The sequence below is a fragment of the Chrysoperla carnea genome, chromosome 1 (genome assembly GCF_905475395.1).
Source record: "Chrysoperla carnea chromosome 1, inChrCarn1.1, whole genome shotgun sequence".
In the NCBI taxonomy this organism is placed as follows: Eukaryota; Metazoa; Arthropoda; class Insecta; order Neuroptera; family Chrysopidae; genus Chrysoperla; species Chrysoperla carnea.
The window spans coordinates 21,468,078-21,493,960 of record NC_058337.1 but is presented as its reverse complement, the minus strand read 5'-3'; the positions used below and the strand labels follow the sequence as shown (position 1 = coordinate 21,493,960).

The window sequence follows — 25,883 nt, the reverse complement described above, 5'->3', positions numbered from 1 at the left end:
TTTGACAACGATCTTTCAGCAATCGTTTTCACGTTATTTTCAATACTATAAATCATTAAAATTACACATCTCTTGTTTGTGAAGAGGCTTTTCTAACCGCGAAGCCCTGGGCGGTGGACTAGGTTTGCCGTACCTAAAACCGCAACTCGCACATTTTGCTTTAGTTTCTTATAAAATTTTGGAAATTTAATGTAAAGGACAGAGATATTTTATAATCGAAATGTTTATTTTTCGAATCATCTGGATATATTATTATTATTATTCTAACTTAGCTTCTATATTATGAACTCTGGATAAACATTATTTCTAATATTATATTATTTAAACAAAATTCTAATAAAATGTAATTGTTTTGTTTAATGATAAATGACAAACATGTTTACTATCGTCATACAATGTTAATAAAGTTTCTTCCTACAATAAAATATTAACTTCCTGTTTGATCTATTTGGCATGAGATACAGGAATAAATATTATTTAAAACTTTTAATAATATAGCAACATCACTTATAATTAAATACAAATCATAAGTTTAATAAACACAATAGCTGCCGTCCCTCGATTGTCATAAATTACTTTATTATCAGTTTTAATGTCTGAGTGTATAATTTTTGAAATTAAAAATTCTTTTAGCTGGTGTATAAAGTCAGTTTTCTATTAATATAACACTTTTGAGGTTTTGAAAACAAAAACCATAAATTTATTAATACTTGTAAAATTAAATAGAGTAATTAGACCGTTCGCCTATAATGAAGCGAAATTTCTATGATTATTTTTTGTCTGTCAATTGGAGGATTTATAATAAATTTGATGATAAAAAATAACAAAGCTTTAACCGAGGTGAGAAATTTATGGAAATCGTGTTTTTCGATTTTTGTTCTGGAATTTTCGTATTTCGAACATAGTACTGCTAATATAATGTTCACAACCATCGATGGGGTCGAAAAATAAATGCACTTTTTCGACTTTGCTAAATGATTTTTTAACCTGTTCAACAGTTACAAACATCATGCCTTTTTATTTTTAAGTAGTATCTTTTTCCAGAATTTCGACCGAATTCCTTCATTTTTCAAAAAGTTATTCGAGAAAGTTATTTTGCTATGTACAGGGTTAAATAAGCAAGGTCGGTGCAGAAATTCATAACAAACAATTGTTTTTTTTATTCGCCTCAATCCGATCAATAGAAGCAGAGATATTCAAGAAAATGTCACTTAAGAAAACAATGTAGAGATAAATTGTCCCAAAACCGCGTACAGAAGGTCGTACTCCTTTTCTCGGTTTTCACAAGGAAATAAATCTAATAAAAAATCCGATAGATTTACTCCAGTATATATAATTAGTTATTTTTCATTTGTGTAATTATTATACATTCTTTATTCAGGATAAAATATTATTCATTGTGGACGCCGGAAAAAAAGTCACAAAAACTTTGTGTATTTATTGAAGAGACCAGTTTTACTGTAATAGTAAATTACATTTTTTTAGTTTTATGAAAATAGTTATTTATTTATAGAATGCAAAATATAGCACTTGTATGTATAAATAAACGCCAATATATTGAATACATAATGTGATATTAAATCCAATATATCGGGGAAAAAATATTGGCATCAAAAAATATTTTAATATTGGTTAATAGTCAAATTAATAAATAATTATTTTACATATTATATTTGGGTTAACAAACTTTATTCGATTTTAAATGACTGTCAAACACGTCAATTTACACTTTTCTGTATCAGGAAATAGTAATTACGCTGGACTTCTTGCATAAGTAGTGTACCAATACATCAGTTAGTCTGGCGTTACGTACTTTTCGAGTGTCGATGTCTTTTCAGTTTTAAGAAGTTCATAATTTAAAGAGCTTATTGCTCCGTTAAAAAACAATTTGAAAGACAGTGTTTTAAATAGTGGCTATGACCTCGCAAATATTTTCAAGAGCCTTTAAATTCTTTATAGAAAAGCATTTGCCAAAACATTGACATTGAAATTTGGACTATAATATTAGTTCAATACCTTCTCAGTAAACTTCTAAAACTGGATACATTGGCCGTTGTTTAAAAGAATGTGATCAATGAAAGCTTGAAGTATCGTGCCTTCTGATAATTTAAAACAAATATATTTCTTAAAACAAAGAGAAGTCGATTCGAGTAATTCGATTCGAGTTCATTTTAAGAGTAAAGAAGTGCGCTTAAACATTGGCTACTCCAATATACTTCAAGACTCGAAGTGTTGTTATAAAAACTATTATGCTCGTTAAGAAAGTCAATTTTTCCTTTCCAATTTGACGTGGTATTATATTTAAGCCGTATGATTTTTCGTTATGAAGATATGAGCGATTTAAATTTTTTGTTTAAAACCACCGATTTTTACCTTTCCAAAAAGTCTGCTCCTATCAGCGTTACTCTAGAGCAAAAATTCTCCACACAACATCCATGATTTTAAGTTTTATCTTATAGTAGTGCAACAAATTTTGTGTTTTAGCTGAATTGTAGAAAAAATTCCGTTCAATGGTTTCTTTATTTACAATATATTTGAAATTATTTCCAACTTTTTAGGAAAGTAGAGAAAGTTGGCGACCAATGGTTTTCGCCAATCCATCGACAAGGTTACGAAGTGCCAGAAGTATGCCACAATGGATGGTAAGACGAAAATTATGTATTTTAATTCAAGAAAAACTAACAACATTATAACTTACAGACCCAAAAAGGAGGAGGACCACCACCACCCCCTATTCCATCAGCTACATCATCAGGAACACAACATGGTGCAGCATCACTGAAAAGTTTGCAGCAACCACCAGAACCTGATTATGAAGTGATTGAATATCGTGGCGGTGTTGGTAACCAACCACAACAAGAGTATTCAAATACACCACCAATGCTACCACAGAAGCAGGTTATTGGCGGTGCAAAAGGTCGTAGCGGTCATTGTGATTTGTGCGGAGCAGTTGGACCACGTGTGAAATGTGACAAATGTGCCCAGCAGATATTTTGTTTATCATGCGACGATATGTATCACAGGCATCCAAAACGACAAAGCCATGTTAGAAAGGTAAGGCACTGAGTTGACTATTTTTTGATTCCTCTAAAAAAGCTGCTGATAGTTAGCTAATCTTAAAAAAAGTAATAAAATAAGAATTAGGTTAGAAAAAGTTTCACAGAAATACATTTTCCTATTTAATACTATAACTATAATATAATATGTGCAGCTTTGATGGCCCCTAGCTCCAAAACTACTCGTTAAAAAAAATGTGACCGCGAGAGATTTTGATCAGAAGAATTCGAAGAACATTTTGGGGGCGGTTTGAAAAAGATTCACAGAGATTTTTTAAGCCTAGATTTTGTAGGAATGATATAAAAAATTTTAGCTTTATAATAACAGGAAACTTTTTAAAAGGAACAACTTCTATCTGATACTAAAGTACTTCTGGTACTATACATTGTGAGACCGGACTAAAATAAGACCATATATGCCCCTCTTTAAACCTAATTCTTACATTCAAAATTATAGTCTTGATATTCAAAATTTTTGTTACAGGCTTTAGATGTCAATGTGCATACAGAACAACAAATTCGACCACCATTACCACCAAAAGGTGAACCATTATTAGCCCCACCAGTACCACCACCACGCCGTAATAAACGTGGAGGAAGTGTTGCCAATTCGCCATGCCCAAGTCCATTGCCACAGCGACATGGTAGCTTCAATAATGATCAGGTAGGCAACAACGTACATTCAACAAAATATAAATTTAAGCGATGTATTCGATATCGATTGTGCTGTTGTTGTTTTTGTTGTTGTAATTGTTCTTGTTCAAAATGTTGTAAACGTTGCCGCAAAGCCCATCAAAATGGACGTTTTGATGACAAAAATAATAATGGTTATTTAAAAAATATACAAGTGTACTAAAAATATTATTATACCTATATATTGTACAGTCCCTATTATTATTTGCAATTAAGTTCAATTAACTAGAATTTTCTTTTTCTATTATTCGTTATTGTATTATTGCCCCTACATGGATCGTTTAGTTGTATTAAACTTCGATCGAAGGCTTCAGGTCTATTTGTCTTTTTTTGTTCAAATCCCATACATAGGTAGAGACTTTTATGGAGGCTAGTTCTTTTACAACTAATCGCAACTTTTGATGGAATAATTATTTTACACAAAGCTTGTCTTCATTTGGCAGTCTGCCAACAGCTTTTATTATTTTGGATTTATTTCTTAAATAGTACTACAACTTACAATCAGCTGACTTCTCAATGTAGAATATCTTTGGGTTGAGGATACCTGTCAACTCCAAATGTGGCAAAGATACCAAAATTTTATAAGTTTGAAGTTTTGTGAAAAATGATCAAATTTGGCACTCAAATAGTTCATTAAAAAGTCTATACTTTCTGGTTTTTGAACTCCATACTTCAAAATTTAGTATCATGCCCTACCACTCAATACCAAGGATTGAAAGGAAGTAAAATGTTACCCCTTAATATTTTATAAAGTTTGGAAGCGTACAAAATTATAAAAATTATTTTTCAACGATTAAAATAGTTTGAACTTTAAGCAGCTGTGGATATTAAGAAAAAAAACCGGAGCGATTCACCGTGTTGCAAAGATTTCAAGGACGTTGTTCCAAAAAAGTTAAACTAGGATGATATTTCAAATATACCAATATTTTGTAAAAAATAGAGAACTGATAACTAAAAGATGAAATAATGATCTTTTTGCATACACATTTCTTTGCAAAAACCGTTCACAAGTTATTCAAATAAGATATAAAACTATATTAGACAGATTTCTGTGCGATTGTTGTTCCTGGAGATACACTAGTTTAAAGTCAAAACTATTAATTGTGCTTCGCCAGAGTGTTTTAGTGCTTATTTTCAAAAGAAATCAACAACCTTCCAGGAACTGCTATTATTCGGTTTATTGAAAAATATGTTTTATAATTTTTGTACGCTTTCGAACTTTATAAAAAATTAAAGGATACCATTTCTCACTCTTTCATCGGTTCAAAGTGATAAGGGAGGTTAAAAACTTTTAGAATTGGGTATAAAAACCATAAGCTGTCTAATGATTCGAGATCTAGATTCGATCATTATTCACAGAAATTAAAAATTTTGATATTTTGGTCCTTTAATACTTTTGCTGAGTATATTTTGCTCTTTTATTAACTTATTTGTTCAATTCTTGTTTACAAACAACCGTCTTTTTTTAGTTTCAATCAATTTAGGGCTACTAAAATAAACACCAATTGGTGGAATGATTCAATAATTTCTACGTTAACCTATTTAACGCAAGACAAAAGTAAAAAGATATCTTTCTGATTTCTACCTTTTAAAAATTATTAAAATAAACCAAATTGTAAAGATGTACAAAAATAATGTAAATTCTGCCAATGTTAATTACAAGTAGATATAATTATATTTTTAGTATGCGGGCTTAGTAAACAAATTATACATCAGCATTTTCGATATTTAATGTCAATTTTGTGAAAAAACGAACGATAATTATTAGTACCTTTCATTTTTAATTTGTTTTTTGATCAATTTTTTGCATATTTTTGTTTGAAGTAATTTTAAAAGGAAATATAGACATATTAATATTGATATTTCATGTAAATTACAACAAATCGGCTGTGATTACATATTTCTATTAATAAAAATAAAGATTCGAAAATGGATAACGGCTGTTCAAAGTTTTTATTAATTAATTTGTTTGAGGATAATTCACTTTTTTCCCCGCGAGGTTACAATTTGTGACTGTAAAACTAATTCTTTACGTATTGTGAAAAAGCGTCGAGTTTTCGACATTTGTTGTTTTAAATTTCTGATTGGTTATGTGTTTTTTTTTGGTAGCGCCATTATATGAAGCAGTCCTACATTAGTTATTTTCTTCACTGCTACCGCTTTAAAAAAAAAATAGATTTTTCTAGTCGCTTCCACCAATTTTTCTTACATATCATATTTTCGAATTCCATTATGGGAAATAGCTCCATAATATTGTATTCCTGTCAGTATTACGTTCAAAGTTGCAAATAGATACAGTAGTTCGAAATAGGTAGAAAATTATAAATTTTATAAAAAGTGAGTTATCCTATTAGGACTTATGATCAAATAGTGTTTTCATATCTATACAGGCCCGAACTTACAGATTCAAGGGCCTTAGGCGATTAATAAACAGTCTTTGTTTAACAAGTACTAGCTATATTTTTTAAAGTCGTATATTTTTATCAATTTTCATTCGCAAAAATTGGCATATTATTTCCCTTAACCGTTATACTATCCGCGGGCCTCTAAATATAAATTCGGTGCTGTATTTATATGCTTATGTGTAACACAAGTTGCATAACATTGTGAGTAATATTGCTCCAAAAGTGTCATAAAAAAGTTGTGTGTACGTTTAAGTTAAATATGAAGGTGATATAAGATATGATACACAGGTAATGCTGCAATCGCGTAAGGATGCATTTTCACTGAAAGATAAAGTGGGTAGTTTGAAGCGTATCATGACGGGAAGACCCTTGCCATCAGTTCCATCAAGTAAGTTTGATTTTATTTGTATCTAATTTTATTGAATGCTGTTTGCATTCATAATTGTACTATTTAAATATTCAATATCAAAGAGAATAGGATATGAAAGGAAGTTTCTATATCAGTTCAATTCAATTTTTCAAAATGTCATAAAAAGGAATGGGGGGGGGGGGCTGGTATGCAGCTATAACTGGCTTAGCTGGGAGTTATCACGGTATTCAGCTTTGTGCAAACCTAATGGAAACCAAAGAAAACCATAGCTACCATAGCTAGGATAACCGACACATGATACTAACTTTTTAAAAATGAAACCAAAATAATTGATTGTTTAGAGCTTTAATTTGTGGAAATCGATAATGATGGATTTAACAGAAACCAATATGATTTAACTATCAATGTACTATTTAGTATCGATTCAACTGGGAAGTCAAATATTAAAGGAGTAAAAATCCTTACCAATAAAGTGCTAAATAAATATAGGTACATAAATCTATTCATAATACAATTTGCGAAGACATTGTAAGTAACTTAATAAGAAAGGTGCTTATCTATGAATTTCAAATGAAAGAAAAATCGTGCCTGAGGCTCAAAACAACACTTCGTTAAGAATATGGACGGCTACTTTTTTACTGCTGTAAAAAAAATTCACCCATCTCTCTCCATTATAGAATTCATTGTTTTACAACTAATTATACAGCCGAATTGCGGTTTTGAGGAAGTAAATCGGCACATTTGTAACAGCAATGGAGGTACACATAACCACGCTGCTGTCTTAAAACGATTTGTATTGCAATAATTTTGATTCTTTAGGAAAAACTTTAAAATTTGAAATACATAAACTTTGCGAAATGACAAAACGTCCTTATGTTTGAAAATGTTTCTACAACTTTCAGTTTTTTTTAGACCAAATACAACTCCAACAACCTTTTTTAAAGATTCAAGGTGTTCCAAGCACAAAATCTTTGAACCATCTTTAAAACGACACCATCACTTGGAATGGCCTTATCCCCACTCAAATGAAATAGTCTTGTTCAGGAATATTGTAAATTTTATTACAGTTGTAGGACTCCTGGAGCACTTTCGAAGCAAAGGAGGAAAATAAATCAAACTGGATACAAGATCTTGTTACAAGAACCTATATGATCTACTCATAGCTCGAATCTAGGTCAACAATGGTCAAGCAATGGTCAAGAATCTTTCCGGAGGAAAGGCTGGCATTAACCCACTAAGGTCTATAGTGAAATAACTTTAGTTAATAATCCAAACAAAATTAAACTTTGATCATAAAATGATTCCTTATTACGCTTGAAATGATGTGGGAAAAGCTTCCAATCCAATCCATGCTAACACGACCTCGACAAATTACTACTGTAGGAAGTTTGAAGTATTATCTAAAGTTTCTGTGGTTGAAGCTTTCTAAGATAATCATTATTTACTTTATATCTTTTATTTTGGTATATACTTTCTTCTTAAGTTCCTTTTTGCTTAGATATTCTTTTTATAAGACACAAAATAATTGTTCGCCAATTTTATTTTCTCGGCTGACAGTCTTGTTTACAAGTTATCTTTACATGTTATATATTAACAGTGACAGTTATTCTTCCACTTTCTAGTGACACTAGAGTAAAAATTATTTTCCTATTCTCTTTGAGAAAAATCTATAACACATAAATTATTTATGAATCTTTTTCAAGAACCTACAAGTCCACCTGGTGCTATGTCCTCCACATTATCTCGTCAAGAAAGTGGGGGTAGTGATCGATTTAGTTCATTACAAGAACGTTATCGTCAACATCAACTTGCAATGCGTGGTATGGATATTGACCGGCATTCTAATTCAACACCAGCATCAAATCAATGGACATCATCAACAGATCAAGTAATGACAGTTCTAAAACTTAATTATTAGTCTCATTTCATGTAATTTTTGCTATTGGTCTTACACATTGGCAAAACTAAAGCCAGAAGCCCAGGTAGATTAAAATGCCTTAATCATTATTATGCCTTATAATAAATACTGTGTCTTGCCTAGCTTTTAAGAAATGACAACTAAACAGCTTTTTTAAGAAATGACAACATTTTCACAAGTTCCAAAACTGTCACCGTATAATTTGACGAGTTTACTTTTCTACATTACATTTAGAAATTGTAGTACTGACATCTTATTCTTTAGGCTAATGAGCAGATCTTTGTCGCTCTATAATATCGTGTTAAAGTATTCTTTAGTGATTACACCTCTTCCAAATATTTCACTGTTCCTTTAAATAAGAGAAAGAATCCATATTGGCAAAGTTTAGTCTGGCAACCTTATATAATACATTTTATAGCAGAATTGGCAAATTTTTAAAATCTGAACTTTAATTTTGTCGATGTGTCTGATTTTTCATCAATGACATGCTTAGCTGCATCATATGACATCACATGTCCCATCGCAATAAAATACAAAATAAATAATTCTGTGTATATTTCGTATAGTCTCCAAGTTTGGATAATCCGAGTCCACTAAATAGTTACACAGATTGGACTGACGACACTTCATCTTGGAATCATCAACGTGGTAGCAATTTCAATCGTTTACGGTCAAGTAGTATATCAGCATCTACATCGTCAAGACCTACTAGTGGGTTTGCAACAACCGGTCGTAACCCTGTAGCTCGTAAATATAGTACAGCTTCCAATGATCCACGAAATCTAGTTGGCGAAGGAGAATTTATACCACATAGTACATCAGTATTTGATTTGAATAATATGCCAGAAGGGCATATGCAACCACAATTTCATCCACTGATAGCACAACAGCAACAGGTTATATTTTTTAATCATATTATACCCAATGTAGGGAGACTTCGAATGTTTTTATTGATTAAAATAATACTTGATACCTTAAAAAATCAAAAATACGAATACAAATGAGAGATAATTATGATCAAATTTCATATTCAAGAGTTGCACGGTGTGTCAATTTCTTTCGCTAGTCACCTAGCGGCAAGAATGCTACTTGATTTTTTTTAAATAAGCTTTATTTTATAAATTGTCTATACTATAAACAATAAATACACTTTTTATTTTTTCTTAGGCAATGTCAATGGCACAGTTAAATTACCCTCAATATCCAGGTATGGGGCCTCCACCATGGTGTGTTGATCAATGGGGAAATTATATAGGACCAAGTCAATCAGCAGGTGCTACTGGTAGTAATTTAAGTTTAAATATGCAACAGCAAGGATATCCCGCACCAATATGGTATCACCCACAATGGAGAGGTGCGCCATACCCATATCCAATGAATTTGCCACCACCAGGAGCTACTAATATGGATCAATCACGCTCACGGGCACATTCTCCCGCCATGAGTACAAAATCACGTAAATCCCAAATGTCACGTTTAAATAATGCACGGCATCGTCGCCAATCAAAAGAACAAGATGACGATGATCGCAGATCAATCAGATCGTATAAACAACAACGATCTAGACATAATGATAATGATTCTGATCGATTATCGATTAGTAAATCATCAACAACACGCCATCGAAGAAACATATCTCCAAGTCGCTCATTGCGTGGAGCTCCAATCGTTGACCGTCCTGCATCTTCTTCTCGACCTCGACGAACACAAAGAAGTGTGTCTATTGAACGTGGACCTTCAAGCCGGATGAGTGTTGTATCACACTCATCTAGTGATGAACGCATGAGTGATAATGAGGAAATTTCACCCGCTGTTATATCTGAAAGTGAGTCTTCAGAGCATGAAATTGATTCAGATATTGTTGAAACTGATTCAGATATGGATGAACGTTCACCATCGAAGATAATTGATGATATCATTGATAACGATGACAATGAAAGCAAGTCTCCCACAACGATAATTGATTACGATTGGATTTGTGAACATTGTACATTTAACAACAAAGCTGGAACACGTATTTGTGCCGTTTGTTGTAAGACTCCAACAATTGAACCAAAAAAATTATCACCTCCGAGATCAGATAATGATAATCAGAAAGTGATAAAACGCCGTCATTCAAAGAGTACTGTAAAATGTGATGCGGCTGTTGGAATGGGAACATCCTCATCAACAAAAACACCATCACGCCATCATAAACAATCAATCTCATCGTCAACCGATAATAACGAAAAGTTAAATGATGATTTTAAACAACAATGTCGCGTGAATTCAGCAACGGAAAGTGTGGCTGATGAAATTTATGCTGATTTATTAAAAAAATCGGAAAAGCAAGATTCAACACTGAATAAAAAACCGTCAGCTATGTCATCAAAGAAGAGTCAAGGTAGGACGTTAAGAAAAATAACATTCTGGCCTGGAACTAAGTTTCATACACTTGGAAAATAGTTTTAGAGTTTTGTTTTTTATTTTTAAGGATAATTCAATTTAAACTATAAGAAATAACTAAAAATCGGAGAAAATTTTTAGTATCTGCTGTGTTAATTTCCTCTGCTTAGGATAATTGTTATGATCCTATATGAGTCTATATATTCGAAGAAAAATTCGTAACAATCATATCGATTTCTTTCTTTGGTACCTAAACTTTATTTGCAGTGACCTTTTGTTGCAATTCTGTACCTCTGTACCTTTAAATATATTTTAAACTACTTTTTATTGATAGAAAATGCTGTGCAATTCTAATCCTTAGAATTTTAACTTGAATTATTCTTAAGTTTTTCTGAAAGAATGCATTTAATTTGTTACTAAAATTGTTAAAAACACACAAAACAAACAATAAAATGTACTGATTGTAGGAATAAGCAATAAAGAAGATAATATGACTTCTACAACAATATCAACACGTTCAAGTCGTAATACATCTCAATTGGATTCTAAATCATTACCTAACCAGTCTCCTCCCTCCTCTCCACTTATTCATAATGATCCTTTATTGTCACAAAAGCCACCTTTATCATCTAAATCATCATCCACATCCCCTTCTAGGAATAAAGTGGATACAGGTGTAGGCACTTCGACGGCAAATCAATCTGATTATGACAATAATCAAAATAATAATTCAAAGACTATATCAAAAGGTACTTCTCCACCACCGCAAAGTATTTCAACTCAGGTGAGATTTTCTTGTGTAATTTAATAAATGAAATGTGGGAGGATGATTCTGCTTCGAGTCATATACGAAGAAGATTGGATTTGAGTATAATAATAGTTTACATAGGCATTGGTCATAAAAGCTTTTTTTTTCAACTTTATGCTTTGATTTTCTTTCTTTAATAGTCTGATGATAAGGTCTTCTTCTTATGTAAAGCTCCCTATTATCCAATCTGGTTTTCAATTTTTTATTTTTCCAGTCTATTTTTTTTCACTATTTTGCTATCATACCTTTCTATACAATCTTCACCGAGTATGAAAATTTAATTTAAAAAAACAAAGTATTTTCGTATCAACGTTTATGTAAACTTTTTGTTTCAAAGAAATGAAGGATGATCATTCAAATCGGTGTGGCGGAGTACATAATTTCCACTTAAATATAGAAATTATAGAAGCGTTGAACTAAGAGAGGTCAGACATGATTTCTTATGAGAACTGGGATAATAGTATTTTGAATTGATACTTGACTGAAACCACATTATCCAAAACTGTTAGTGGAGAGTTCCATTATTAAATTCACCATTCATTTTTATATTGTGTTAATTTTTGAAAATTTGTAGATTATAATCTTTGAGTCATTTAATGAAACTTTTTCCCCTCTTAAGTGTTTTTTTCTTAAAGTTGCAATATCTAACATTAGAAAGTATGTCTATTGAAAGTGAGAGACAGTGTTGTTACACAATCGTTTAGTGAAGACTCTTTTTCATACCGAAATCATCAATTTTAAAACCTGTTTTTTGGATGATTTTAAGTGTAATCGAATTTAAAAGTATTATTTACCGGAAATAGTTTCATAAAATGGCTTAAATTTATCTATAAGCTAATTTGACGATGATATAATTGAATAATATTATACTTTAATTAAAATTTAGACATATGATACTTTGGAAAATGTATTAGGAATGAAAGATAATTTAATAGACACTAATACAAAAAAATCAGTAAATAATAATCGATTTAATAATCGTATTGGTGGATTAAAACGGTCAAATTCAATGCATGTACATAGTAGTCAAGTTCATAATAATCAAAATCTTAATGATTGGGACCAATACCGATCTATGTCTGTAAGTAGACAATCGTTATCAAGTGATACACAGGTATGTATATTATCATCAATAATGTCTTAGGATAATTATACTTCACTTAAAGTAGTTATAAATTTTATTAAAATAACTAGTTTTAAAACACCATGGTGGAAAAAATATTTGAAGAAAGAATAAAATTAGTAAGTCTTAGAAACTCTGTAAAAGTCTTAGGAACTCTGAATAACTCTGAATTTCTCTCTCAACGTGTTTGTACTGTCCAATCCAGACTTAATAAGTCTGGATAACTCTGAATTAGATAGTCCAAAAACGTCCTAAGAATTTTTCAGAGTTTCTAAGACTTATAACGATTTAATCTTTCTTTAAATATTTTTTCCACCAGTGTATAAACGTGTTATTGGCAATACCTTACGTATCTTTCGATATACTAATAATACTTAACGGGATTTTTCAAAAACCTTTTTGTTATCTATAGATTGGTTCATATGATCTGCTATAAACTTAAGGTTTCTAAAACTAAACCAAAGAAGCGTTTCAAAGTAAAGTCTACGCTTAGACAAAAGTTATTACATACCTCAATTCCTTCGACTAAAACCTTAATGGGTCGTAGATTTGATACTAGTTGAAAAAAAAGACTAGGATAGGACGATTATTTAAAACTAAAACTTGAGGGCTTATGTACTTATTTCTAAGCAAGTGAATATATGTTAGGTTTACGGGTTCGAGCTCCTTCTTATCCACTAGGAAATCTATGACACATTGCTACACCCTTCTTCCAGAATCTCTTTTCTTGTTATTTAGCTCTTCGCTTGCAGATTTTTAAGATTTGTGAGAAGTACACAATTTTTTGGAACTTCATCTCTGTTGCTTCATATAAATAAATTTGTCACTTATGCTGGGCAGTTAGTACGCAACAGATGTTAATATGCCTTTGTTTTCTTGTAAGACGCCCAATGTAATTATTGTATGCGATATTTGGTTCACTCCGATAGCGAATGTGATTACTCCGGTGGTAATATATGCATGATGCTGGTAGAACATCTTTTTCTTGCAACTCTGTTATAATGTTATAAGTCCCTTTTTACCACCGAGAGAGTTTTGGAGATAAATTTATAACAAACAATTAGTTATTTTAATAAAAACTTGTTTCTCTATTCTACTCTGGTGCGTTAGTGGTTGATACAAAATTGTAATTTACTAAAAATATCTCTCCTTAATGGAGTGACATAAAACTACCACTACAAATAATATTATCAAACCTTGCTTAATCTTTGATGCTGTTGTACTGAAATGTATGAACTACTAATAAGCTCCGTGAAAATAGCACGCCTAAATGAGATTTTTCAAAAACTGCTCTGTAAAATTTTCGTTTGTCCACTTTCTAATTCTAATGACATAATTAAAAATTATAATATCAGCACGCCCGTTTCATAAATGTTATTCGTTTGACAATGATTTGTTCATGTATGTCCACTCAAAATTTTAGTTTGCCCGATGTCAATACAGGATAAACGATCGATAATCTATTCTTTATTGTTTTAATAAAATTATCTTGAAATATTAATAGTGCGATCAAATGGGGAAGTGGTGAAAGTGCTCGAGTGGGCACTAAATAAAATTTTGCCAAAAACCGTTGCATCCGGATCTGCCTATTGTCAAATTTTAATTTCCTCAAAAATTAAAATTGCAGAGTAGGCAAACAAAAATTTTTGGTGGACAAACGTGAACAAATCCTTGCCTAACGAATGATATTTGCATTATATGGAAATTCGCATTTTGGGATGCTGAAGTAAATTTTAATTTCCTCAAAATTTAAAATTGAAGGCTGGGCAAACATACATTTTGGGTAGATAAATGTGGCAAACGAATCCAATCAGCATTTTATGAAAATTTGCATTTGAGGATGCTATTTTACAAAGCTATAGATATTAATGATATTTTATATTATAAAAATATATAAAATATATAATTTTGTAGAGTTTATCCATAAATAATGACGAAGAAACACAATTTACATATAATCCAAGTTATTTTAATCGTAAATTAGATCGTCATATGTCTGTTGGTGGACTTACTGATATCGATTTTCATAGACGACCGCATTCTTCGATTAAGGTGAAAAAATATATTATTATCCATAATTAATTCCTATTACAATGTAATTTTTATTTGTTTGTTTGTTTTTCTGCTAATAAATTACAAAAGAAAATCATTACATATGCGAGTTTCCACAAATTTTAAATTAAATAAGAAACGTCCTTTAATTATTTACGGGAGCAAATGCAGATGGTATTTTACAAAAATTTTATTTATTAAAACTTATAAATCATTATAAATATTCGACACTTATTGGGCTAGATCTCGAAAAATGTTTCTATAAACGTTTTCGAACGACTAAAACTTACGGTGAGACTTAAGTGGAAGTGTTCAGGCATAAAGCCTAGCTTAACTTTGTGTTTTGTTCTGCAATAATGTTCTTGGAACAGGTTAGTGCTTTTGCTTCGTTTCATTGGTCTTATGAAACGAATTATAGACATTATCATATAACAGGGCAAAGCTAGTTTCACAGCCTGCTTAAATATTTTAACATCACAAACATTGCACATGTCTAATCAACTTCAAATCAGCTATGTCAATTATATAGTAAAAGATTTGCAACGCAAAAAAAATTAATTTATGTTTCAGTTGAACAAAATTTGGTACCTAAAATTTGAAATTTGTGGATGTCTCCATTAACAACACAATAAATACAATCATTCACCAGATCATTTCATTTTTCGTTTAAAATTTACCAATTTTTGTAACACAATTAATTTAATTTTTATTTTTTTAAATAAATACATTAATGCTTTTCAATAATAAATTAGTATTCGTTGTTTTTCAATCATTATTCCCACCCTATTTCCTTTCTTGAACTAACCAAAATCATTTTATATTCGATTGATAAAATTAACATTAATAATAATGATATTATTGACAAGATATTTACCTTGATTGGCTACTGAAATATATTGGTAAAAAAGGCAAATCTAGAGACTCCAAGATATCTGAATCTAGTATTGCTTATTGAAACAAAAAAAAATACGAATTAATAAAGTCAATGAATCGACTAAATCAAACAAATACGTTTTTAATCTAGAAAACTTGAATCCAAAATATCCTATTGCTTTTATTTCCTCAAAAAATATTGTTCATTTGTAAAAATTTCTTCTATGTAAAAACTAAAAAAATTTAAAAAATAGTAACAAAAATTTTCTTTTTTGTTTACAGAATTATATCAATGATTATTCACAGTTATCTTCACCATTGTTGGACGATAACAATAGTACAAATAATAATACAACAATACAACGTACAAATTCTATAAAATCACAAGGAATGGAAATTGTACAATTGTTACGTGAAGCTGAAAGACATAAATTTACAGCAGACGATTTACAAGCTGCATTAGTTCAATGTGGACAACAGAATCCAATCGATTGGTTGTTAGAGCATTGGGAGAAAACAATTAATACTGTACAAACATTAGCAACAAATTTTGGACGCGAATGTCGACAGAATACTGTTGGGACAGTATCTGTTGCCGAAGCAAAAGATGCATTACGTTTACATAAAGGCAATGTTTGGGCTGCTGTTACTGAATGTGTTGAGCAACGACAGAAAAAGGTAAATACTACTTCATTTATTTTTTTAGGCCATTAAGAAACAGAGATAGAAAAAGGCCAAAAATTTGAAGCAAAATTCCATGTATACTAAAACAAACAACGCAAATAGCTCTTATACTTTTTCAAAAAAAGCAGTAAGCTTTAACTATCAAAAGAAATGCATTTGCTTCTCGGAAAACTTTGTTTTAACTGATACAACGGGTAATGAGTGCTGCAGAAACTGTAACGAGAGAATATTCATCGCCCTGAGCGATATCTCAAAATATATGCAAAATAGCTTACAAGAGAAAAAAGTTGGATAAGTTTGACGTGTACAATTTAAGTTTTTGGTAAGAGTTGAAATCCTTGAATTTAAGCTTCTTTGAACTGTTAGCAAAATTAAGCCAATCGAATTTGTAAAATTTACCATCTTACCACTCAACCTATCAATCAGTTTACCATTTAAAAAAGTCAATTTTCCATAGCTTAATCCCTTTCTCTACACTTAAAAGATATCTACCCAAAAAACTAATCTAACCTGATCAAAGCCTTTGGTTACCTAAATTTTAGAATATTCAGAATCACATATTTGATTCCCGTAGTAATTTTTCTTGAATAATAAAAATTTTTATTAGTCAGTTTATTAATTTTGACATATTTTTTAGTTTACAGAATTAAATGCACGTGGTAATTTTTCACGTGAAGACATTGTTACTGTATTAACAGCAAATCATGGCAACTTGGAGGCAGCATTTTTTGAATTAAATAAAACACAATTAAAACCATTTTTAATGCGTATATGGGGCCCACCTGTTGGCACTGATAATGAAAGTGCTAACAATAATAATTTTATTGGTGATGGTGATCGAATTATACCTGACAATATATCCTTAAATGGTAAGTATATCCTTAAAGATGAAATGGAAATTGACTAGAATCAAGATGGGATTGTAATAAAAAAGTTTAGTTATAAAAGAGAAATAATCTTGGAATATTTTCTTTCCTAAAATCTTCAAGTGGAATTTTAATGTTCGCATACCGACTTCTAAAATTGTTTACAAACATTCAGTTGTTTACAAAGCTTATTGGTTTTTATTTTAATAAAAACCCATCAGGTTCTACACATAATTTTTTTACCATCTCAAAATACAATAAAAAAACATTTCAGAAAACTATATAATTTGAATTTTCAAGTTCATTATAAGTTGTATATTTACTTGAATCTTAAATTGTTAAATAACATATAAAATGTATTTGAAACAAACAATTGACCGAATTACTTGTTGAAATACCCTATATAGAAAGTGTTGAATGTCAGTGTTTGCATTACTTATAATAAATTAAAAGAATTTAAAAAACCAACACTATTATGGTAGCCTTTCGACTGTCATTCATTTTCGAAACAATTTTCTAGAATTTTGTTTTGTTTTTCGAAATTTTTCATTAGATTACTGGGTGAAACTATCTTCAAATTTTCGACTACCTATCTTATTTGTGCCTTACGACTAAACAGTGATATTTACGAAAAATGTTTGTAACAAAAGTTGTTTATTTTTTTATATGGACCATTTTTTATACTTAAACTTTTGTTCTATCTTTTACGATTTACAAGATGGGTCTTACGGACCCAAGACCCAATGAATCTATACTGCCACTTACGTACTGAAACTCAGTTTTTGCGTCCTGAACACGCTATAAAAATGATATATCTTTTCGTTTTTGATCAATCGTGGTTACGGGCGGACAGACGGACAGACAGACTAATTTGGTCATTTTATGAACACTTATACCAAAATTTTATATGTTTCATCAACATTTCTAAGCGTTCCAAACTTGGGACTAAAATTACTATGCCTTGATATATATTTCATATATACAGGATATAATAATTCAGGGCTAAATGTAACTGAGCTCAAAATATAGCTCCAGTGAGATGTCCATTTAGAGGTGAACATTTTTCCTGCCAATTTATTCCTTACATTCCGCAAAATTTGAACCTATTACCATTTCCGTTTTTTCAATGCTTCAACTCTAGGTAGTGCTTCAACTGTAGGTACAGTTTTGTCTTCCCTAATACTCTTCTATCGGGGTCCATAGGAAAAAGTCGCAAATGTATGAAATGACATTTTTTTTATATATTTTAAGATGGTAAAAAATAATTTGATGAGTTTTTTTTATATCGTCCTCAAAATCGCACATTTCTCGGCCGCACTATATACATTTTCCTATACTGAAATTTTTTTATTACAATTCCACTTGCATGGAATTTCTTTCTTTTAGTTGATTTATTAATTAATTAAAATTTTAATTTTTAAACAGATGATGTAAAAGCATCAACAAGTAAGGATCATCAAGAACCTACAACATCGTCCACAAAAGTAATAACTATTGATAAATCGGTGAGTAATAACGATAATGATAATAATAGTGATAATTTAACAAAAAGTATGGAGAAAGAAAATGAAATTGTTGGTATTGATGATTATGAGGAATTAATTTTATCAGAAGAAATAGCAACACCTAAACAACAAATTTATCAAATACCAGTACAAAATATTTTAATCAATAATGAGCCACAAACAGTTCGTGCAATCACTCCAATACAGAATAAAATTGAAAATGTTCACGTTAAATTTGATCAAAATGATAATATTCATGATAATCAGATTATCATAACAAAAACTCAAGTACTATATGATAATCATCGTGAAGATAACAAAATTGAAAATGAGGATAATGCTGAGAGTATAAATAAAAAAAAATTATTACTAACAAAAATGAAAGTATATTCATTTGAACATACTGAAAGTGAAATTGATACATCAGAAGCTGAGGAATGTTTAGAATTATCGTCAAATGATGAACATAGCTCTGATGAAGCACAAGAATTAATAGAGGAAGAAGAGGATGCAATAGAGGAAGACGATGAAGATGAAGAGTTTATAAGTGAAACAGATGAATTGATGTATAATGATGATGATGAAATTTCAAACGAGGATGATAATGATAAAAGTGAGAAATTCTCTGATTCATCATACGAGGATATTGAAGAAAGTGTTGATATAGGTGAAAATATTCATGATAACATTCCAAAACAAATTAGTATTAATTCCCCTTCTACGTCGACTTCTATTGCTGGCAATAAAATTAACGAAAATATAAATCAAATCAAAGATATTGAGAAAACCAAATCATTAGATAATAAAAATAATATTAAAGAAAAATCGAATGAAATCGAAGAAAAAAATCATAGAAATTTTGAGGTTGCTACCTCCAGCTCTGATAATTTTGAAAAATCAAATCATAAACAAGAGAAATTAGAAAATGATGGGAATAATATAATATCATCAATATGTAAATTTTTTGTAAAAAACGGAAAATCCGAAAAATTATCGACTGATAATGAAAAAAATGATAGTGTAAATGTAGACAATTCACAAATACAATCATCAAAAAAAGAAAATAATGAGAAAGTTAATGAAATTTCAGGTAAAAAAAACGATGTGAAACAATCTGCATCAACAATTAATGATGAATCACTAAATATAGATAATCGTCTAAAACAGATTGATGATAACAAAAAGACAGATCAACCACAAAAAAATGATAATGAATTAGAAAATACAATTAATGAAAACATTTTACATTTAAACAATAAAGTGATAAATGAATCACCTAAAGAAATTGAAAAAAATGATAATAAATTGGCAACGAATGAAAAAAATTTAAATGACAAATCAATAGAAAATTCACCTAAGACATTGGACGAGAATGACGATAATGAATCCAAAAACTTAAGTTCTAATAATCAATTAAACCAAAATGATAGTGAAATGGACACTAATTTACCAATTAACAATAATCAAATAAAAGAAGATGATTTAAATATTAATAATAGTCAAATAAAAGAAAATAACGATGTAAATAAAACAATTAACGATAAATTACATCAGGAATCAGTAAATGTTAAAATTGAACAACCATTAGTATTTATTGCGAATCAAACAGATGATCAATCTAACACCAATACTAATTCAACAACAAAAAAGAAAATTAAAATTAAAAAAGTTAAAAAAAAGAAAACGATACCTACAGATAATGAGAATAGAATTAATAAAAGTGATCATATTAATATTAACATCGACGATAATTTGTCGAAAAATGCTATTACTACAACTGACAATATTACAGAATTATCACTTATTGATAATACATCCAAAAACAATACTAATACTGTAGGGGATAAAGAAGATCAAACTGATAAATCAAATGATAATTTACAACAGAATAAACAATGTGCTAAAGATGACACAGCGTTAAGTAAAACAGATTTATCACTTAATAATAAAGCATCTAATGTTAATAGTAATATTATTGATAATAAAAATAATTCAAGTGATAAATCAATTAAAGATAATAGTTTCCAAGAAAACAAACAAACTGATAATGTAAATAAAAAAGAATTATCAAAAAATGATCATGAATCTAAAATCGATACAGTTGTTGTTGAAGATAAACAAATTCCAAATGATAGTCTTGCTAATAATCAAGATGATAAATCCAGTAACGATGATAATGTACAAACTCATGTTGATAATGATGCTAATGCTGATGAAGTAGATAATAAAAAAAATCAAAATAATAAATTTAATGAGCATGATGTGGGAGATAAAACTGATAAATCAGCTCCTGATACTAATATGATTGTTGATAATGAAAAAGTTGAAAGTGGTAAATTTAAAAATGACAAAATTACAAAGGAAAAAAACAAAACTAATTTATCGCAAACAAAAGAAAAACCACCAAAAGTGCCAACTAGAAAAAAACGATCAAAAATACCAATTTTACGACAATCATCATTATCTTCCCAAACAAAAACTAGTTTACCAAAATCACGTATAATAACAATCAATATAGCTTCAGATGATAAATTAAATGATAAACGCAAACAATCATCTACAGAGGATACAACTGAGGATGAAGAATTTGTTGAAGCTAGTGATAATAATGACAATGTTAATAATATCACCAACATAAATACCTCAAAAGAAGATAATAATAATTCAGCTGGTGATACTAATAATGATAGTTTTAGTGTTCATTTACAGGATAAAAATAAGGATAATGATTCAGTTATTGTAGAAACAGGTGATAATGTTGATGCACATTTATCTGATAATAATAAACAAATTATAACAGAAAATACTGATAATTTTAAAAATGAAACAGATTTAGAACAATTGCAGGTAATTTTTAATAAGGCACAGTAAAAAATGCCTGTAAAATGTACCTAATTTATACAATAATGTTAAAGACCACATTTGCGTTACACAAAGTTAAGCATGCACCTCAATTGGAAAATTTTGAAAAACAAATTTTTCCTTTTTTTTTTGACAAAAATGGAAAGTTTATATATAAGTTTTATAGTAAAACTGTTTTTATTTTTTATTTTTTCATGATAATTTTAAAGTTACAGGCAGTTTTAAAAGAACTTTTCAAAAGCAAAACGATAAAGCCGAAACAAAATGATCTTTCCATTTTTGTCAAAAAAAAATTTGGTTCAAAATCCCAAAGATCCGAGCGCTAGTGTTCTTAGCATTATATACCTAGTCCCTGCCACGTAAAAAGCAGATTCCTTACTGTATGGTCATATTAACTTGAAAGAGACAAGTAAAAGTTTATGCTTATAAACACAGTTGAACCGCCTTAAGGAATCTGGTTATTACGGAAACTCAAGAAAATATCAATAAGATAAGTTGTATTAACGATAAAATTAATTTTGATTTATTTTGAATACATAGCGTCACGCAAGAAGATATTTAGCAGAAGGTAAAGTATCAACGTACGACGAAGGAGAAATTGTTGCAAGTTTACTGTCTTTAAAATTCAATGAAGAGGATGCATTAACTGCAGCAAAAGAATGTCACAACTTAGATTCAGCAATTGCATTTTTACAGCAAGAGTGTGAGCTGTGTACGGGAAAATTTCCAGTTGGTGATGTAAGTAATAAAATTTATATTACCGAATCATTTTATAGAATAGCCAACCATATTTTCAACAAAGAACATACACATACGAATTTCTCATTGAATCATTACTTTTAGAATTAACGTCAATGCGATTGCATTTTGCGTGGTCTTTTTGGAAAATCCTATAAACTTAATAGAGACTTTAATAACGAATTTTTAAGGCATTATTTGTTGCACAATTTTAAATAACAATTAAGGCACTCATAGAAAATTCAACTCGCTCGTAGAATAGAAGGTTCTTGGCAAACACTTTTTAAAATAATCTGACCAACAATATTTTAGTACCTATTATGACTTATTACGAAGTTTTTACGTTTTCAGCACCTAGCCTAACCTTAAATAGCCAATATAACCTAACATAACCTGAGACATTTTTTTAAAGTGAGTTAATCTGGTATTTGGGATTTATTTAATCTGAATCGATTTGAACAGTAATAGATTGTTCATATTATTAATAAAAATTAATTTTAATTCTATAGATGGTGTCAATGTTAAAATGTACACATGTTTGCTGTAAAGATTGTGCAAAGAATTATTTTACAATACAAGTTATGGATCGTAATATTACTGATTGTGTTTGTCCATATTGTAAATTACCAAATTTATCACTACATCAAACCACTGACGATACTACTGCTGATGAAGCATTAAACAATGAAGATGATATATTAGAATATTTTTCAAATCTAGACATATTATTAAAAAATATATTGGACGTACCAGTACATGAGCTATTTCAACGTAAATTACGTGATCGTACATTAATGCAAGATCCAAATTTTAAATGGTGTGTGCAATGTTCATCTGGATTTATTGCAAATGAACGGCAGAAAAGATTAATTTGCCCTGATTGCAAATCAACAACATGCGCTAGTTGCCGTAGACCGGTAAGTAAATTTTTTATTTTGCAACAGATGTTTATACCAATCTTATAAATAACATTAAAGCCGAGAAATTCTGAGCATCATGGCAGTGACATAACCTTAGCAAAAATATCTTGATTTTATTTTTATTTGCTCTTCTTTTTCAATAGATCTTAAATTTTTGAAACTTTGACTTTATTTTCCATTCGCAGGACCATCAAAACTTAAATAATCCGACACCCTCAAAATCGATGTTCCATAGAATTTATTTGCGATTGACTTTGTTCTCGCGTTGCAGGTGGTAATTAGATGCAAAAGATATTATCTCTCGGAGTTTTTTCAAAAAAAGAAACGTCACGTTTCTTGACTTTATATTGAAGTTGTGAAAATTAAATTTCATTATATTTGCTCATTATTTTTCCGGTACCTCTACCAAGCATATATAAAAATCTTATATCAAATTTTTGAATGCTGGTTTTCCAATTCTTATCATCGACAAAGCAGCCGTTTCATCGACTCTTCTTTCCTATCGCTTTTTAATCGCAGCGGTTGTTATTTGTGATCGCTATAACTTCTCTGCACGCTCTGTAACCTAAACGGCTTGCTGGATTTTATCTTGAGAGGTTTCGTTAGATTCGTGTTAATTGTAGGAATAACCCTGGTTATATATTTTTATAAAATTATAAAAATTAGCTAACTGGGCCAGAAGAAGGGGTATCATTAAATACTATGCTAATTGGGGATGTAATTGAATAGGTATTTAGAATAGAAATTCTAACTAAGTAGTGTAAAATAAACAAAAATTTAAAACAAGAAAAAGTCTCGACTGTGTTAAATAAAAACAGAAAAGAAAAGCACCAGTAAGTCCAGTACTTTAATCTTACCAATAATAATGAGCCCCGACAGTTAAAACGTTCTTTAAACTTCTGCTGGAATTCTACCGGACTTGTTTTTTATTCTTTTCAGTTTTTATATAACGTAGTCGGGTTTTTTTTCTACTTGCTCTCGCTCTTTACATCTGCGTCGTGTTTTGCAATTTAATATTTTGCTATTTAATTGTTTCTTAATGAAGAGTAACGACCCAAGGGAGCAAATACAAACCAATGCTAATATTAATGCCATAATTATTAATAAAATTAATTTATATTTTTAAAGTGGGAGAAACAACATGAAGGCATCTCATGTGAAAAGTTTGCTGAATGGAAAGATGCAAATGATCCAGATACACAAGTAATGGCGTTACAAAAACATTTAGCTGATAATGGTATCGATTGTCCGAAATGTAAATTTCGTTATGCATTATCTCGTGGTGGTTGTATGCATTTTACATGTACACAATGCAAATATGAATTTTGTTGTGGATGTGGCCAGACATTTTTAATGGGTGCCAAATGTACTGTAAGCCCATTTTGTTCGAAATTAGGCTTACATGCACATCATCCACGAAATTGTTTATTTTATTTACGTGATAAAGAACCCAATCAATTAGAGCAATTATTAAAAGTATGTATTAAATACCAGCAAAGTGGTAAAGGTAGAAAGGGACAAATCGCGTAGCATTAGTATTTCCCCTCAACACAATTTTTCGGAGGAAATTACGCTATATGGTTACAAAAGAAATCCGAATTTGGAAAGTGTGGAGTAGATGCTGAGAATTCATTATTATTTGTTCGGTTCGGTAAACTATGCTATTCGAATTGATGGATTTACGATTTAGAACTTTGAAGCAGACCGACATAACGGCCTTTCCGTTTCCATTCAAACCGATGCAACACATTTCCTAACACTAACAAATGTTTTACTGCAATTATTTAAGCATGAATTACAATTACAAATTACAGAAAACTTCATAATGTAAAAAAAGTCCCCTAACTTCACATCCTCCCTGATATAATTAAAGTACAAACAAAAATATTCCATGTCGCCTATTTATAAAAGACTAAAGAAAGTTAGTAATTATGGGTAACTTCATTTTTAATTTCATACAAGTAAATAGTAGTACAGTAAATTTTTATTTTGAACTATGAGCTCATATATCATTCTTTACATTTCTAACTTCAAAATTGATAGGTTTCATACAAAATTCCAACCCTCATTTTAACCCCTTAAGGGATTTATTTCCAAAAATCCCTTCTTAGTGCACACTAAGGTCATTTAAGGTACGTTTACGCCAAATTTTATTATCTAAGCTCAGCGATTTCAGCTGTGCGATGATGATTTTTTTGTATATATAACGTGCGTTTGATTCAACTTTCGCATAGTGCATTCCACGAATGTGGGAGAGTACATACATATGTATACATTAATCAATGTGTATAAGAAAGAGATACTATTATAGGTATGTTTACTTTCATGTATGGTAGCTTCGGTTCTCCAATGTCGATACAGACACACCGTTAGTAGTAAATCGTTATACCACTCAAAGAGAACCAAACCTTCGCGGACCACTATAACACATGCAAGAAAGCATGCCTATTGTAGTATCTCTTTCTTATACACATTGCTAAATATATACATATGTCTGTACTTTCTCACACTCGTGGAATGCATTATGCGAAAGTGTGAATCAAATGCACGGTATACATAATCCATATTCATCTCAAAACGTTCGTCTGTTCTTGACAATCTTAAATATCTAAGGCTAATACTTAG

At 30.2% G+C, this 25,883-nt stretch overlaps 1 protein-coding gene across 2 annotated transcripts in view; it reads left to right on the top strand.

The window, feature by feature from the left end:
- The window catches only part of LOC123290413 (E3 ubiquitin-protein ligase lubel), a 32,283-nt gene that overhangs the window by 1,364 nt on the left and 5,036 nt on the right, over nucleotides 1-25,883 (top strand). For both annotated transcript variants that reach the window (XM_044870585.1, XM_044870586.1), the window contains exons 2-17: nucleotides 2,559-2,642; nucleotides 2,701-3,054; nucleotides 3,541-3,720; nucleotides 6,443-6,542; nucleotides 8,228-8,412; nucleotides 9,009-9,338; nucleotides 9,610-10,825; nucleotides 11,295-11,611; nucleotides 12,522-12,749; nucleotides 14,673-14,810; nucleotides 15,966-16,361; nucleotides 17,005-17,236; nucleotides 18,659-18,738; nucleotides 22,141-22,338; nucleotides 22,848-23,255; nucleotides 24,387-24,734. In XM_044870585.1, coding sequence (XP_044726520.1) covers nucleotides 2,559-2,642; nucleotides 2,701-3,054; nucleotides 3,541-3,720; nucleotides 6,443-6,542; nucleotides 8,228-8,412; nucleotides 9,009-9,338; nucleotides 9,610-10,825; nucleotides 11,295-11,611; nucleotides 12,522-12,749; nucleotides 14,673-14,810; nucleotides 15,966-16,361; nucleotides 17,005-17,236; nucleotides 18,659-18,738; nucleotides 22,141-22,338; nucleotides 22,848-23,255; nucleotides 24,387-24,734 — 4,794 coding nt within the window. The remainder of the gene's footprint in view (nucleotides 1-2,558; nucleotides 2,643-2,700; nucleotides 3,055-3,540; nucleotides 3,721-6,442; nucleotides 6,543-8,227; nucleotides 8,413-9,008; nucleotides 9,339-9,609; nucleotides 10,826-11,294; nucleotides 11,612-12,521; nucleotides 12,750-14,672; nucleotides 14,811-15,965; nucleotides 16,362-17,004; nucleotides 17,237-18,658; nucleotides 18,739-22,140; nucleotides 22,339-22,847; nucleotides 23,256-24,386; nucleotides 24,735-25,883) is intronic.